Source organism: Larus michahellis, chromosome 23 (genome assembly GCF_964199755.1).
Source record: "Larus michahellis chromosome 23, bLarMic1.1, whole genome shotgun sequence".
Classification (NCBI taxonomy): Eukaryota; Metazoa; Chordata; class Aves; order Charadriiformes; family Laridae; genus Larus; species Larus michahellis.
The window spans coordinates 5,347,773-5,361,300 of NC_133918.1; the positions used below are offsets into that span (position 1 = coordinate 5,347,773).

The 13,528-nt window shown below is 70.8% G+C and overlaps 1 protein-coding gene across 1 annotated transcript; it reads right to left on the reverse strand.

Annotated features, from left to right (window-relative positions):
• Positions 1–6: 6 nt before the first annotated feature.
• On the reverse strand, positions 7–13,037 carry LOC141734113 (single-stranded DNA-binding protein 3-like). The gene is given in 20 exon segments (XM_074565423.1): positions 7–402; positions 708–809; positions 1,816–1,844; positions 2,097–2,175; positions 2,286–2,356; positions 2,480–2,513; positions 2,515–2,535; positions 2,634–2,669; positions 2,785–2,830; positions 2,958–3,025; positions 3,800–3,870; positions 3,969–4,038; positions 4,168–4,227; positions 4,378–4,461; positions 6,072–6,161; positions 9,251–9,316; positions 10,304–10,388; positions 11,404–11,465; positions 11,627–11,699; positions 12,786–13,037. Coding segments are annotated over 20 exon segments (1,233 nt in total). The 5' UTR covers positions 12,842–13,037; the 3' UTR covers positions 7–372.
• Positions 13,038–13,528: the final 491 nt, after the last annotated feature.

Below are 13,528 nucleotides of genomic sequence, written 5' to 3' on the forward strand. Positions count from 1 at the left end.
CCACCCCCCCCCCCCCGGCAGTGCCAGACCCCCACCCCAGCGCCTGCCCCCACCCTGGGGGGTGGGGGGGAGGGTGCCTGTAAGTTTGTCGGGGGGGGCGGTGTGTGTCCCAGCGCTGGGGTGGTCCCTACCCCGGGGGGGGGGGCGTAAATAAGTCGCATGACTTATTTATAATATTTTTTTTTTTCTTTTTCCGCGTTTTTGTTGTTGTTGTTGTTTAGTGTTTTGGGGGCTCGGGGGTGCGTGGGGGGGCCGGGGGGGGGGGTGGGGGGGGTGGGGGGGGGTGGTGGCCGTTGGTAATTATTATTAATTAATGTTTTTTTTTTCTCTGGTGCGTGTGGGCGGCTGGCGGTCGGCGGCCTCGGCGGGGGCTCACACGCTCATTGTCATGCTGGGCGAGTACTAGAGAGAGCGGAGACACCACAGGGTTACCGGGGCGGGGGGGGGGACACCGGGGGGGGGGGGCACACACACCGCCGACCCCCCCCCCCCCCCCCACCTCACGCCTCCCGGCCGCTCGGCCGAGGCGACCCCCCCCCCCCCCCCCGCCCCCGCCGCCGTGTGTGTGTGTGTGTGTGGAGTCGGGGGGGGGGGGGGGGGTGGTCCGCCATGGGGACGTTACTGATGTGTCCCCCCCCGCGTCCCCGGCTGCCGCGCCCCCCCCGGGCCCCCCGCCCTCGCCGCCTGCCCCCCCGGGGGTCCCTTACGCTGTCGCTTTGGAAGGGGTTTAAGAAATTGCTGCTCAGCTCGGCGTCGTCCCGCGGGGTCCCGGGGGGGTTGCTCAGCGCCCCCAGGTTACTGGGGGAGCTCTGGTGGGGGGGGGAGAGAAAAAAATGTTAGTTGGGGGAAATGGGGTATGGGGGGGGGGTCCCCAGGGCATTGGGGGGGGTCCCAATAAATGGGGTCCCAGGACATGGGGGTGGGGGGGGTGGTGTCCCAGTGCATGGGGGGGAGGGGGGCAATAAATGGGGTCCCAGGACATGGGGGTGGGGGGGGTGGTGTCCCAGTGCATGGAGAGGGGGGGGCAATAAATGGGGTCCCAGGATGTAGGGGTGGGGGGTTGGTGTCCCAGTGCGGGGGGGGGCAATAAATGGGGTCCCAGGATGTAGGGGTGGGGGGGTTGGTGTCCCAGTGCATGGGGAGGGGGGCAATAAATGGGGTCCCAGGACATGGGGGTGGGGGGGGTGGTGTCCCAGTGCATGGAGAGGGGGGGGCAATAAATGGGGTCCCAGGATGTAGGGGTGGGGGGTTGGTGTCCCAGTGCGGGGGGGGCAATAAATGGGGTCCCAGGATGTAGGGGTGGGGGGGTTGGTGTCCCAGTGCATGGGGGAGGGGGGCAATAAATGGGGTCCCAGGGACATGGGGGCGGGGGGGGGTGGTGTCCCAGTGCATGGGGGGGGGGGGGCAATAAATGGGGTCCCAGGATGTAGGGGTGGGGGGAGTGGTGTCCCAGTGCGGGGGGGGGCAATAAATGGGGTCCCAGGATGTAGGGGTGGGGGGGTTGGTGTCCCAGTGCATGGGGGAGGGGGACAATAAATGGGGTCCCAGAACATCCTTGCGGGGCGGGGGGGCAATAAATGGGGTCCCAGGACATGGGAGGAGGTCCCAGTGTAATGCGGGGGGGGGTGTCCCCAAAAAATGGGGTCCCAGTACACGGGGGGGGGGGAGGGGGTGTCCCAGTACATAGGGGTCCCAATAAATGGGGTCTCAGTGCGTGGGGGGGCCCAACGCTATGGGGTCTGCCCATGGAGGGGGGGGGGGGTCCCAGCACCGCGAGGGTCCCGGCCCAGGGGCTCTCAGGGTCCCCCCACTCACCTTTGGCAGCCCGTCCATGTCCCCGGAGCCTGCACGGCGACAGCAGTGCGTTAGTGACCCCCCCCCCGATCCGTGTCCCCCCCCCAGTCCGTGTCCCCCCCCCCGCGCTGCCCCCCCCGGATGGCGGGGCCCTGCACGCAGCGTGGCCGCCCGCAGATGGAGCTCACGGACCGCAGGACGTGGCCGCAGCGGGGCTGGGGACCCCCCGCCACCCCCTGGGGGGGGACACGGACACCCAGAGCCGGGGGGGGGGGCGGTTTGGTGGGGGGGAGGGTACCCACCTAAGGATCCGTTCATGTGATGCGGCTCCATCGCGCTCATGCCACCCATGGGCCCCTCGGGTCCGGGCCCCATCGGGAACTGGAAGGGAAAAGAGTGTGTGTGGGTGTGTGTGGGGGGTGAGATATGTGGGACCCCCCCCCCCCCCGACCCTCGCCATCCCTGTTCCCCCCCCCATCCCCATCACTCACGTTCGGCCGGTTCCCCGCGGGCCCGATGGGGTTCATCATGGTGTACATGTTCTCACTGGAGTTGGTGGAGTCTGGGGGGGGGTCACACCAGTGTGGGGGGGGTGAGCATGGCACCCCAAATCTCCCCCCCCCGCTAATCTCCACCTCCCCCACCCCCTGTGCCTCCTCCCGTCCCGCTCCCTGCGGACACTCACCTCCGGGGCTGGGCAGGATGGGGGTGCCGGGGGGGGCCACCACCCCCGGGAGGGCCCTGCGGCGGGGAGAGGAGGGAGGTGGGTCGGGGGGGGCCACAGCGGGTTTGGCAGCAGCACGGCCCCCTCCCCCCCCCGAGCGCCCCCCGATACTCACCACATAGTTCCCAGGGGACGAGGAGGAGTAGGCGATCTGGGGGGGGCAAGAGGGGGGTCAGCATGGCGGGGGGGGGGGGTATGGAGCCAGCACCCCCATGGCCCCAGTCATCCCCCAGGTATTTCCCACCCCCCCACCCCCCCCGACTTACAGAGTTGGCGTTGGGGTTTGGCCAAGGCCCGCGGCCGCCGGGGCCCCTGGAAGGCAACAGGGAGGGGTGAGGGGGGGGTCCTGCTGGTGCCTGGCCCCCCCTACCCTGCATGGCCACCCGGGTCCCCCTGCGAGGCTGCGGGGTGGGGGGCACGGGGGGGGCGGGTGCCTTACATGTTCATGGCGGGCATGCCAGGGCCGGCCAGCGAGCTGGGGGGGGCACGCATCCCGCTGCCGTAGGTCTGCGGGGAGAACAGGGAGGGGGGTCAGCAGCCACATCCCCGCCCCTGTCCCCAACCCCACCCTTGTCGCCCTGTCCCCATCCCTGTGTCCCTGTCCCCAACCCCATCCCTGTATCCCTGCCCCATCCCTAACCCTGTCCCCATCCCCATCCCTGTATCCCTGCCCATCCCTGTCCCCAACGCCATCCCCATCCCTGTATCCCCGTTCCCATCCCCATCCTCATGCCCATCCCTGTATCCAACACCAACCCCACCCCTGTCTCCCTGTCCCCAAACCCATCCCCATATCCGTGTCCCCATTCCGAACCCCATCACCCTCCCCATTCCCAGCTCCATCCTTATCCGAGTCCGTCCCCATCCCCATCTCCGTCCCCACTCCTGTCCCCAACCCCATCCCCATCCCTGTATCCATGTCCCCAATCCCATCCCCATTCCCATATCCCTGTCCCCACTCCTGTACCTGTCCCCAACCCCATCCCCATCCCTGTATCCATGTCCCCAATCCCATCCCCATTCCCATATCCCTGTCCCCACCCCTGTACCTGTCCCCAACCCCATCCCTGTATCCCTGTCTCTATCCCTGTATCCCTGTCCCCAACCCCAATGCCATCCCTGTATCCTTTTCCCATCCTTGTCCCCAACCCCATCCCCATATCCCTGTCCCCAATGCCATCCCTGTATCCTTGTCCCCAGCCCCAACCCCATCCCTGTATCCTTGTCCCCAGCCCCATGTCCCGGTCCCCATCCCGGTCCCTGTCCCCCGTGCCCCCTCACCTGGGGGGCCATGCCGGCCATGCCTCGCGGGGGGTTCATGCGCTGCATCGGGCCCCCCATGCCGGGATGCCCTGCGCAAAGGAGGAGGGGGGGAGGCGTGAGACCCCCGCAGCACCCCCCCACCGACCCTGGGGGGGGACACATGGGGACAGGGACCCCCCCAACTCACCCTGTGACCGCGCCGCCGGGTCCATGGCGTTGGGCAGCAGCGGCTGGGAGCCGGGGACACCCACGGGAGGCTGCGGGGGGAGGGACACAGAGGGTCAGGGTGCTGTGGGACCCCCACCCTGAGGGGTCTGCATGCACTTTGGCGTGGGGGGGGCTTCAGGGGCGGGGGGGGGGGGAAATCTCGTCCGCGACCACCTCACCTGGTTGGGCATCCGGAGCGGGGGCCGGGGGCCGCCGGGGTAGCGGGGGGACATGAAGGGCTGCAAGAGAGCGATGGGGAGGGGGTGAGCCGGGGCTGGGGGGCAGCGGCATCACCCTGGGGGGGCGGGAGGGTTGGGGGGGTGGGGGGGGGGCCGGGGCACTCCTGCGGGCGCTGGGGGGATGGGGGGGCTGCCGGGCTGTGCCCTTACCTGGCTGTGCGGCCCCAGCATGGGGGCCCCGGGGTTGTGGGGCGGAGGTTGGGTGTGGGGCGATGGCTGAGAGCCCGCAGGTCCCTTCAAGAGAAATAAAACACGGTTACGGGACTGGGGGGGGGGCGAGGGGCAGGTGGGGGCACCCCGGTGGGGGGCATGGCGGGGGGGGGGACACAGGGCTGGCCCCAGCCCGGGGAGGGGGCAGCATCAGGGGGTGGGGGGGTGTCCGGCTGTGCCACGGCACTGGAGGGGGGGGGGCGGGGGAGGCCGGCTTGTGTAAAACCCCCCCGTCTGCACGCACACGCGTGTGAACACGCGGAGGGCACGCACACGCCTGCAGACGCGGCGTGGGGAGCACAAGCGGGCTCCTTGGCACGCACACGGGTCACAGGCGTGTGCTCACACGTGCACACTCACACGCGGGTTTGCGCCCGTTGCGTGCACACACCCCCCACCCCCCCACACACACACACGCAGACCCCCCCAGCCCCCCAGCACACGGGCCCTCTGTGCACACACCGGCGTCACGCAGGCACACGCGTGGGGTGCACACGCAGCGCTCTGTGTGAGCGAACACGTGATGCTCGCCTGTGTGCGTGCACACACACACACGTGTGCTCACAGGAGCTCACGCACACGTATGCGCACACACACCTGCACACACACGCACACATATGTGCTCACAGGAGCTCACGCACACGTATGCACACACACACCTGCACACACACGCACACATATGTGCTCACAGGAGCTCACGCACACGTATGCGCACACACACCTGCACACACACGCACACATATGTGCTCACAGGAGCTCACGCACACGTATGCACACACACCTGCACACACACATGACACAGGAGCTCACGCACACGTATGCACACACACACCTGCACACACACGCACACATATGTGCTCACAGGAGCTCACGCACACGTATGCGCACACACCTGCACACACACCTGTCACAGGAGCTCACGCACACGTATGCACACACACACCTGCACACACACGCACACATATGTGCTCACAGGAGCTCACGCACACGTATGCGCACACACACCTGCACACACACATGTCACAGGAGCTCACACACACGTATGCACACACACCTGCACACACACATGTCACAGGAGCTCACACACACGTATGCACACACACACCTGCACACACACATGTCACAGGAGCTCACACACACGTATGCACACACACACCTGCACACACACATGTCACAGGAGCTCACACACACGTATGCACACACACACCTGCACACACACATGTCACAGGAGCTCACGCACACGTATGCACACACACCTGCACACACACGCACACATATGTGCTCACAGGAGCTCACGCACACGTATGCACACACACCTGCACACACACGCACACATATGTGCTCACAGGAGCTCACGCACACGTATGCACACACACCCGCGCACACACCCGTGCGCACACACACGTCCCAGGAGCTCGCGCACACGTATGCACACACCTGCACGCACACACACGTGTGCTCACAGGAGCCCACGCGCACACACGTGCCACCGCAGCCCCAGGCACGCACAGAGCCGCATGCTCGCACACGCGTGCACAAGCACACGCAGCAGGATGACTCTCCCCGCTCCCCGCCCCCGCCGCCAAAGGACCCCCAAGCCCCCCGCAGGACCCCCACTGCGGGCAGGCTGGTACCTGAAAGAAGGCGGGGGGCATGGGCCCCCCCGGCATGCCGTCACCGGGGGGCAGGGTCCCCATCACCGGGCTGGGAGCCGCCGCCGCGCTCTGTGGGGAGAGGAGAGCTCAGCACCGGGGCTCGGGATGGGGGGGGGAATCCCCTGGCAGCCCCCCCACGGTGCCGGATCCGGCCTCTCCGGTACATCTTTGGGCAGGGGGGGACACCAGGGCTGGCCTCCGGCCCCAGGCCCACCCTGTCCCCATGTCCCCAGGCTGAGCTGGCCCTGCGCGAGCAAGAGGGCAGCGCGGGGAGAACCCCCCACCATCCCCTCCCGGCCACGCTGCGGGGGGACCGGGGGGCTGCGGCCGGCCCCGGGGGACCCCGTGGGGGCTGTTGGGCCGGGGGGGGGCGCGGGCAGGGGGCCCCGGCCCCACTCGCCTGCCGGCCCCGTCCGAGGGGAGCTGTTAAGGGAAGGAATGTGCCGGCTTTCCGGCTCGGCCCCGCCGCCACAACTGGTTTCAATTTGTAGAGGAGGAGGAGGAGAAGGGGGGGACACCCCGCGCTGCCCCCCCTCCACCCGGGGGGCCCCACGCCGCCCCACGGCCCCCCAGCCCGCTGCGGGGATGGGGGGGGGGGGCCCTGACTGCATTTGGGGTGGGGGGGAAATCACCCAGCGATGGGTGAGGGGGTCGGGGCACTCATGGGTGCTGCTGGGGCGGGAATGGGGATGGGGAGCGAGGATGGGGAGGGCGAGACCCCCCCGGTGGTGGGGACGCGGGACACGCCAGCACGTGGGTCATGTCTGGGAGACGGGTGACACCAGGCACACGGGTGACAGCGGGTGCCCGGGGGCACCCAGCCGGGGGTCCCTGCCCCATGGCGTGGCCACACTGGGGTCTGGGGGCTGCACGGGGCGGGGGGTGTCTCAGGGCCCCCAGCCTCATTTCCCAGCTGCAGGATCAGGCCCCGGGCGCCCCCCAGCCCCAGGGTTCACTTGCAAGACAAGGCGGGGGGGTCTGTGCAGGCGGCCAGAACCAACAGCGCCCGGGGAGACTGGGGGCACCGGGGGGTGGGGGCGGCAGGCGTGGCCCCCCCCCCCATCCCGAAACTGCCCCCAGCGCCCTGCAGCCCCCAGCATCCCGCCCCGTTAACCCCTCGTCCCCCACTGCGTAGGGGCGGCCCATCAGGGAGCCCACCATGGTGCCATCCCAGAGCCACCGCGGTCCCACCGTGGTGCCATGCCGGAGCCATCCCGGAGCCCGTCACGGAGCTCAGCACAGTCCCACGACAGTGCCCATCACGGAGCCATCGTGGAGCTCACCACAGCCCCACCACAGTGCGACCACGATGGCATCCTGGCGCCCAACACAGAGCCCCCACGGAGCTCCCCACGGTCCCACCACGGTGCCCATCCCGGAGCCGTCCCAGAGCTCACCATGATCCCACCAGGGTGCCCAACACAAAGCCACCGAGCTCCCCACGGTCCCACCACGGTCCCATCCCAGAGCCCATCATGGTGCCCAACGCAGAGCCATCACGGAGCCCACCCCGGTGCCCACCCCCCCCCTCGCCCACCCTGGCACGGCACAGGGTCCCCCCCGGCCAGCAGCTGCCCCAGGGGGTCCATCCCCATCACCCGGGGGGTGCCGGGTGCGATGGCAGCAGCGTCACCCCACGGCCGTGGGGTCAATACAGTGCCCACGGAGCCACCCCAGGGAGGGCAGGGCAGCCTCTACCTGGGGGGGGGGACACAACACACGGGCCCCGTCCCCTCTTGGAGACCCCCACCCCTCCCTCCTGCCCCACAGCACAGGGATGGTGCCCAGAGTGGGGCCAGCGCTGCCCCCCAGCTCCAGCCCCACAAGGGGTGCGGTGCTGCCCCCCCCACGGCGGGCACTGAATTGGGCCCCCCCCCATCACTCAGTGATGCAAAGCAGAGTTGCCATGGCAACAAGTTGGGGAGTTTCGGCTCCTCCTGCAGCCTCAAGGTCAGGAGGGAGAAAATGGGGGGGGGGATGGACGGACACCCACGGCGCAAGGAAGGGGGGTGCAGGCTGGGGGCTCCCCACACCGCTGCGCCCCGGGGGGAGCCCCCAAACCCCGCTGTGGGGCCGGCTGCTGCCACCGTTCCCCCCGCTGCCACACGCAGCCTGGCCCCCCCCAGTGATGTGGGGGTCACCGTCCCCACGATGCTCACTGGGGGGGGGGTCCTGATGCACCCCGGGGGGGGGCAGCCAAACAGCACCCACAGGGAGGGCGAGGGGCACCCGCTCCATGCCGGGGAGCCCCAGTTCACCCCGTGGGTACCGGTTTGGCCGCAGTGGGCACCGGGATGCGGCCGTGGTGGGGTCCAGTGGGGGGGGGGGCTGTGGGGGCTCCCCCCCGGTGGTCCCCAGCGCCCCGGCTCTGCCTGCCAGCCAGCACTGCCATGGCAACGCCGCCTGACCCGCGCCATGTCCCCGGCGTCACCGCACCGGCAGCCTCATTAATTCCAGCATGGAAATCAGCTCTGCGCCGCGCCGGGGGCTGGGGGTGGCGAGGGGACCGTGTGGGGAGGGGGAGCCCTGCTGCAGCCCCCCCCCGCCCCGGTGCTGGCGCAGGCACACGCGTGCCCACGCACACCCACGGGCACCCGCTGTCCCCACAGCGGTGACGGGTGTCCCCCAGGGCAGCCCGGTCACCCCCCAGCCCCAAACTGGGTGCTGCTGTGGGGTGCTGAGCACCCAGGGAAAGGGGGGGGGGTAAGGGGAGCCCCACTCCGGTGGGATGGGGAGGGGGTCGGGGGGCAACGCGTGTCCCGTGGTCTCGCCTGAACGCCAGGGCACGGCGTATCCCGCAGCATCCTGCATCCCGTGGTACCACAGATCCCGCAGCATCCTGCATCCCCCAGCACCGCGTGCCCCACAGCACCCCCCGCCGCACAGTGCCACGCATCCCGCACGGCACGGCACAGCACCGTCTGTCCCGCAGCATCCCGCATCCCTGTATGTCCCACAGCATCCTGCATCCCACGGCCTTCTGCATCCCCTGGCGTCCTGCACGCCACAGCATCACGTATCCCACTGCATCCCATGGTGCCAAGGATCCCACAGCATCCCGCATCCCATGGTGCCATGGACCCCACAGCATCCCGCATCCCATGGTGCCAAGGACCCCGCAGCATCCCACAGCATCCCACATCCCAGTGCTGACAAACCTGCAGTATCCCGCATCCCAGTGCTGAGGATCCAAGAGCATCCCACCTCCTACGGTGCCGTGGACCCTGCAGGATCCCGCATCCCAGTGCTGAGGATCCCACAGCATCCCACCTCCCACAGTACCATGGACCCCGCAGCACCCCGCATCCCAGTGCCGAGAATCCCACAGCATCCCGCATCCCACAGTGACGTGGATCCCCCAGCATCCCGCATCCCAGTGCTGAGGATCTGAGAGCATCCCACATTCCACAGCGCCAGGGACCCCCCAGCATCCCACATCCCAGTGCCGAGGATCCTGCAGCATCCCACGGCGCCACGGACCCCACACTGTCCTACATCCCTTGCCACCACGGACCCCGCAGCATCCCGCACCCCTGGGACCACGCACCATCCCCCATCCCAGGGCACGGTGCCCCCCCCCGGCCACCCTCAGTGGGTCCCCACTGCCCCAGGCCCCGGTTCCCCTCCTGCCGCCCCTGGCCCCCCCGCCGCAGCCCCGGCAGGAGCGGGCAGGAGCGGGCAGGAGCAGGCAGGAGCGGGCAGCCGGGCTGTTGACTCTGTGCCAATGATTAACTGGCCGAGGGCTGGCGCCGATAAGGAGCGGGGCTGCCAGGGGCGGGGGGGTCCCTACCACTGACGGTGTGGGGGGGTCACACCGAGCCCCAGCACCGTGGTGCAGTGAAGGGGGGAGGCCCCCAACCCCACTGGGGTGCCCCCCGGTTGGGAAGCCGGAGCCCATTACTTCGCCCGTGCCGTGGGACGGGGTCGGATCGGGGGGTCCCTGTCCCCTGTCGGGGGAGGGGGGGGGGGTGGCAGGGGATGGGCATGCTGGGGTCCCTGGGTGGGGGGGGCGCTGAGCCAGGCCCCCAGGGATTACCCCCCCCTCCATGTCGCCCTGCAAAATAGGTCACCCAGGCTGGCGAGGCGGGGGCTGGCAGAGCCAGCGTTAACCCCTGGCCCGCCGGCGGCCTCGGCACCGCGGGGGGGGGGTCTCACCAGTGAGGGGGGGGCAGCGGGGCACAGAGCCCCCCCCCAGGCACCGCAGTACTCACGTAGTCATGGAAGGCTTTGGCCTCGCTGGAGTGCTCACAAGTTTCCCGGCGGTCGGGAGCGGCACAGTACAGGTCCCAGAAGACACTGGAGGGGGGGGGACAGCGGGTCAGGACCCCCCCCCCGAGACACATCCCTGTCCCCCCACCCCACCCGCCGTTGCCCCCGCGGCACATCCCCCACCGCCGGCTGAGCCCGGACATACTCATGTCACTGATGGACGGCAGGCTGGGGGGGTCGGTGCCGTGTCCCCCCCCCCCCCCACCCCGGCATGGCGGGGGCCTCCCGGCTCCGGCGCTGCCGCCTGTTTTCCCTGGAAACGGTCGCTACGGCCGGAGCCCAAATTCCTGGGACTTTACATCAGGCTGCAGCATCCTGGGGAGGGATGGGGGGGTCCCACTGCCCCCGCCCCGGGTGGGGGGGGGTCTGGGCTGGTGGAGGGGCCCATGGTGCATGTGTGTCCCCCCCCGCAGCACCGTTTCTGGGTGCCCCCCCAGATTTGGGGTGCGGTGGCCGGGTGCCGGCAGCGGGAGGGTTAAGGGCCTGGAAGGCGCCGTGCCCCCCCCCCCCCACCTCCTTGCGGTGTGTGTGTCCCCCCCCCCCATAAATCACCAACTAATCGTTTATTGGAAATGGCTAAATGCGGCGCTGGCGGCACCGCGGCGCCCGGCACGGCCGCATCCTGCGCCCCGCTGAGCCCCCCCTTCATTAGACCCCCGCCATGACCCCCCCCCATCACCATCCCCCCCCCTCGGGGTGCTCTGCTGGGGCCCCCCCCCCGGGTGCAGGGGGTCCGGCCCCGGGCTGGGACACCCCCCCGCCACCCGCCCCACGCTTGGTGCCAAATTGGATCCATCTGGAGGGGCCAGGCGAGAGGGGGGGGGACCGGGGTGTTGCGGGGGGCGGCGGGGGGGAGGGGGGGGGGCGAAATCGCTGATGGGAAAAGCAGAGCGGCAGGTTTATGGGGTACGAGGTGATGTGGCGGCAGCGTGGGGAGGTGGGGGGGCAGTCCCCGGCCCCAACCCCAGCTCCACAGCCATGGGGAGGGGGGGTTCCAGCCCCGCTCCCAGTCGTGTCGTCCCCCCCCCGCCCCGAAACTCACCACCACCAGGAGTGCAGGAAGCCGGGGGGCTCGCCCAGCGTGATGTTCTTCTCCCATCGGATCTGCGGAGAGGAGCGTCGGGGTGGGGGCGTCAGGCATCGCCTCACCAGGCCTGACACCCCGGGGATGGGCTCGGGGAGCCCGGAAGGGGGCTGCAGGGCCCCACACCCCTGGGATGGGGGGGGGGGGGGCCCGAGAGGTGCTGCCCCCCCCCAACTCTTACCTCCGACAGGAAGGTCTGGGCCGATTTCTGGGCCCCCACGTGCAGCAGGTACTCGTAGACGTACAGCGCCAGCCTGCGGGGACGGGGACGGGGTGGCAGAGTCAGGCACAGCCCCCCCCCCCCCCCCCCCCCCCCCAGGGACCCGCTGCCCCCGGGGTGCCCCGCTGCGGGGACGGCATCCCCACGGCTGTCACCGCCGGAGCGGCACAGTGACATCTCCACGGACAGACCCCAAAGGGGGGGGGGGGACCCCCGAGTGGCACCGGAGGACGGGCAGGATGGAGCCCCCGGTAAATAAGTGCAGAATTCACGCGGGGGGGGGGGGGGTGTCGATGCCACCTCCCCGCGAGGGACCCCCACGGGTACCACGGTGACACCGAGTCCCACGGGTGATGCTGGGCGCCCCTCCACGGCAACCGGCCCCATCAGCGGGGTGGCCGCCCCGGTTCCCGTGGGTGGGACGAGGCAGGGACGGGTGACACGTCCCACGCGGGACGGGGCTGAGGGGCCAGTGCCACCGTGGGTGTCCCCGGCCAGGGACCCTCTGGGGGACGCCGAGGTCCCGTCCCCGGTGCTCCATCACTCCCGGCGGGGGAACGGCACCCGGGGGAAGCCCTGGGGGTGGCCGGGCTTAGGGGGAGCACCGTGGGGTGCAGCTCCCCGGCTCCGGCAGGTGCCCCGGGGACGGAGGGGGCCGCACCGGGGACAGCGGTGGCCCCGAGCACCGGGGCATGGCGGGGACGGGGACAGCCGGGGATGCCGGGTCACGCTGCCGCTGCCCCGGGGGACGGCAATGCCCGGGGGGGCACCGCGGTGCCCGGGGGATGGCAGGGACCGGGGGGGCATTACGGCCCCCGGTGCCCGGCGGATGGCAGGGACCGGGGGGGCATCGCGGTTCCCGGTGGATGGCAGGGACCGGGGGGGCATCGCGGTTCCCGGTGCCCCGGTGTCCGGCTGAGCCCCGACGGCTGCCGCTGCCCGGCGGCGGGGCGGGGCCGCGGGGGTCCGCCCGCCCCCCGTTCCCCCCCCCTCCATCCCCATCCTCCCCTCCGTCCCCGCTCCCCCGGCGGCCGCCCCGGAAAACTTCCGCGCCCCCCCCCACCCCACTCCCCCCCCCCGCCCCCGTCCTCCCCCCGCTCCCGCCTCCCGCAGCACTCACTTCTCGCGGGCCTGGCCGTCCGAGGGCACACCGGAGCCCTTGCCCTTGGCGTACATGCTGGGGCGGCGGCGGCGGCAGCGGCTGTCAGCGGCCGCGGCCCCGGCCCCGCTCCCCCGCCGCCATCCCGGCCCCGGCCCCGGCCCCGGCCCCGCCGGCTCCGGCCGCGCGCCCGCGGGGGAGCTTGAAACCGCCGCGCCGGGCCGGGGGTCCCCGCGCCGCCGCCGCCTCCCCCCGCGCGGCTGTTCCAGCAACGCCGCCCCCCCCCCCCCCCCGCCCGCGCCCGCCGCTCTTAAAAGGGCGATGGCAGAGCGGAGGTGGTGGTGGGGACACGGCGTGGGGGGGCGCGGAGGGGAGGGTGGAAGGCGGTGGGGGACACGGAGAGGGGGGAGACGGTGGGAGATGGACGAGAGGGGGTGGGCGGGCGGGGGGGGACACGGACACGAGGGGGGACACGGACACGTGGGGGTGGACCACGGCACGGAGGGACACGGGCGTGAGAGGGTGGATGTGGAGGGACAGGGACGTGGAGGGACACGGACGCGGGGGGGTGGACATGGAGGGACATCGACACGGGCGTGAGAGGGTGGATGTGGAGAGACACGGAGGTGGTGGAGGCAGGAGGACGGGGACGAGAGGGGGGAGGCGTGGGGGGACACGGACACGAGGGGGCGGACACGGGCATGGAGGGACACGGGTGTGCGAGGGCGGACGTGGAGGGACAGGGACGTGGAGGGACACGGACA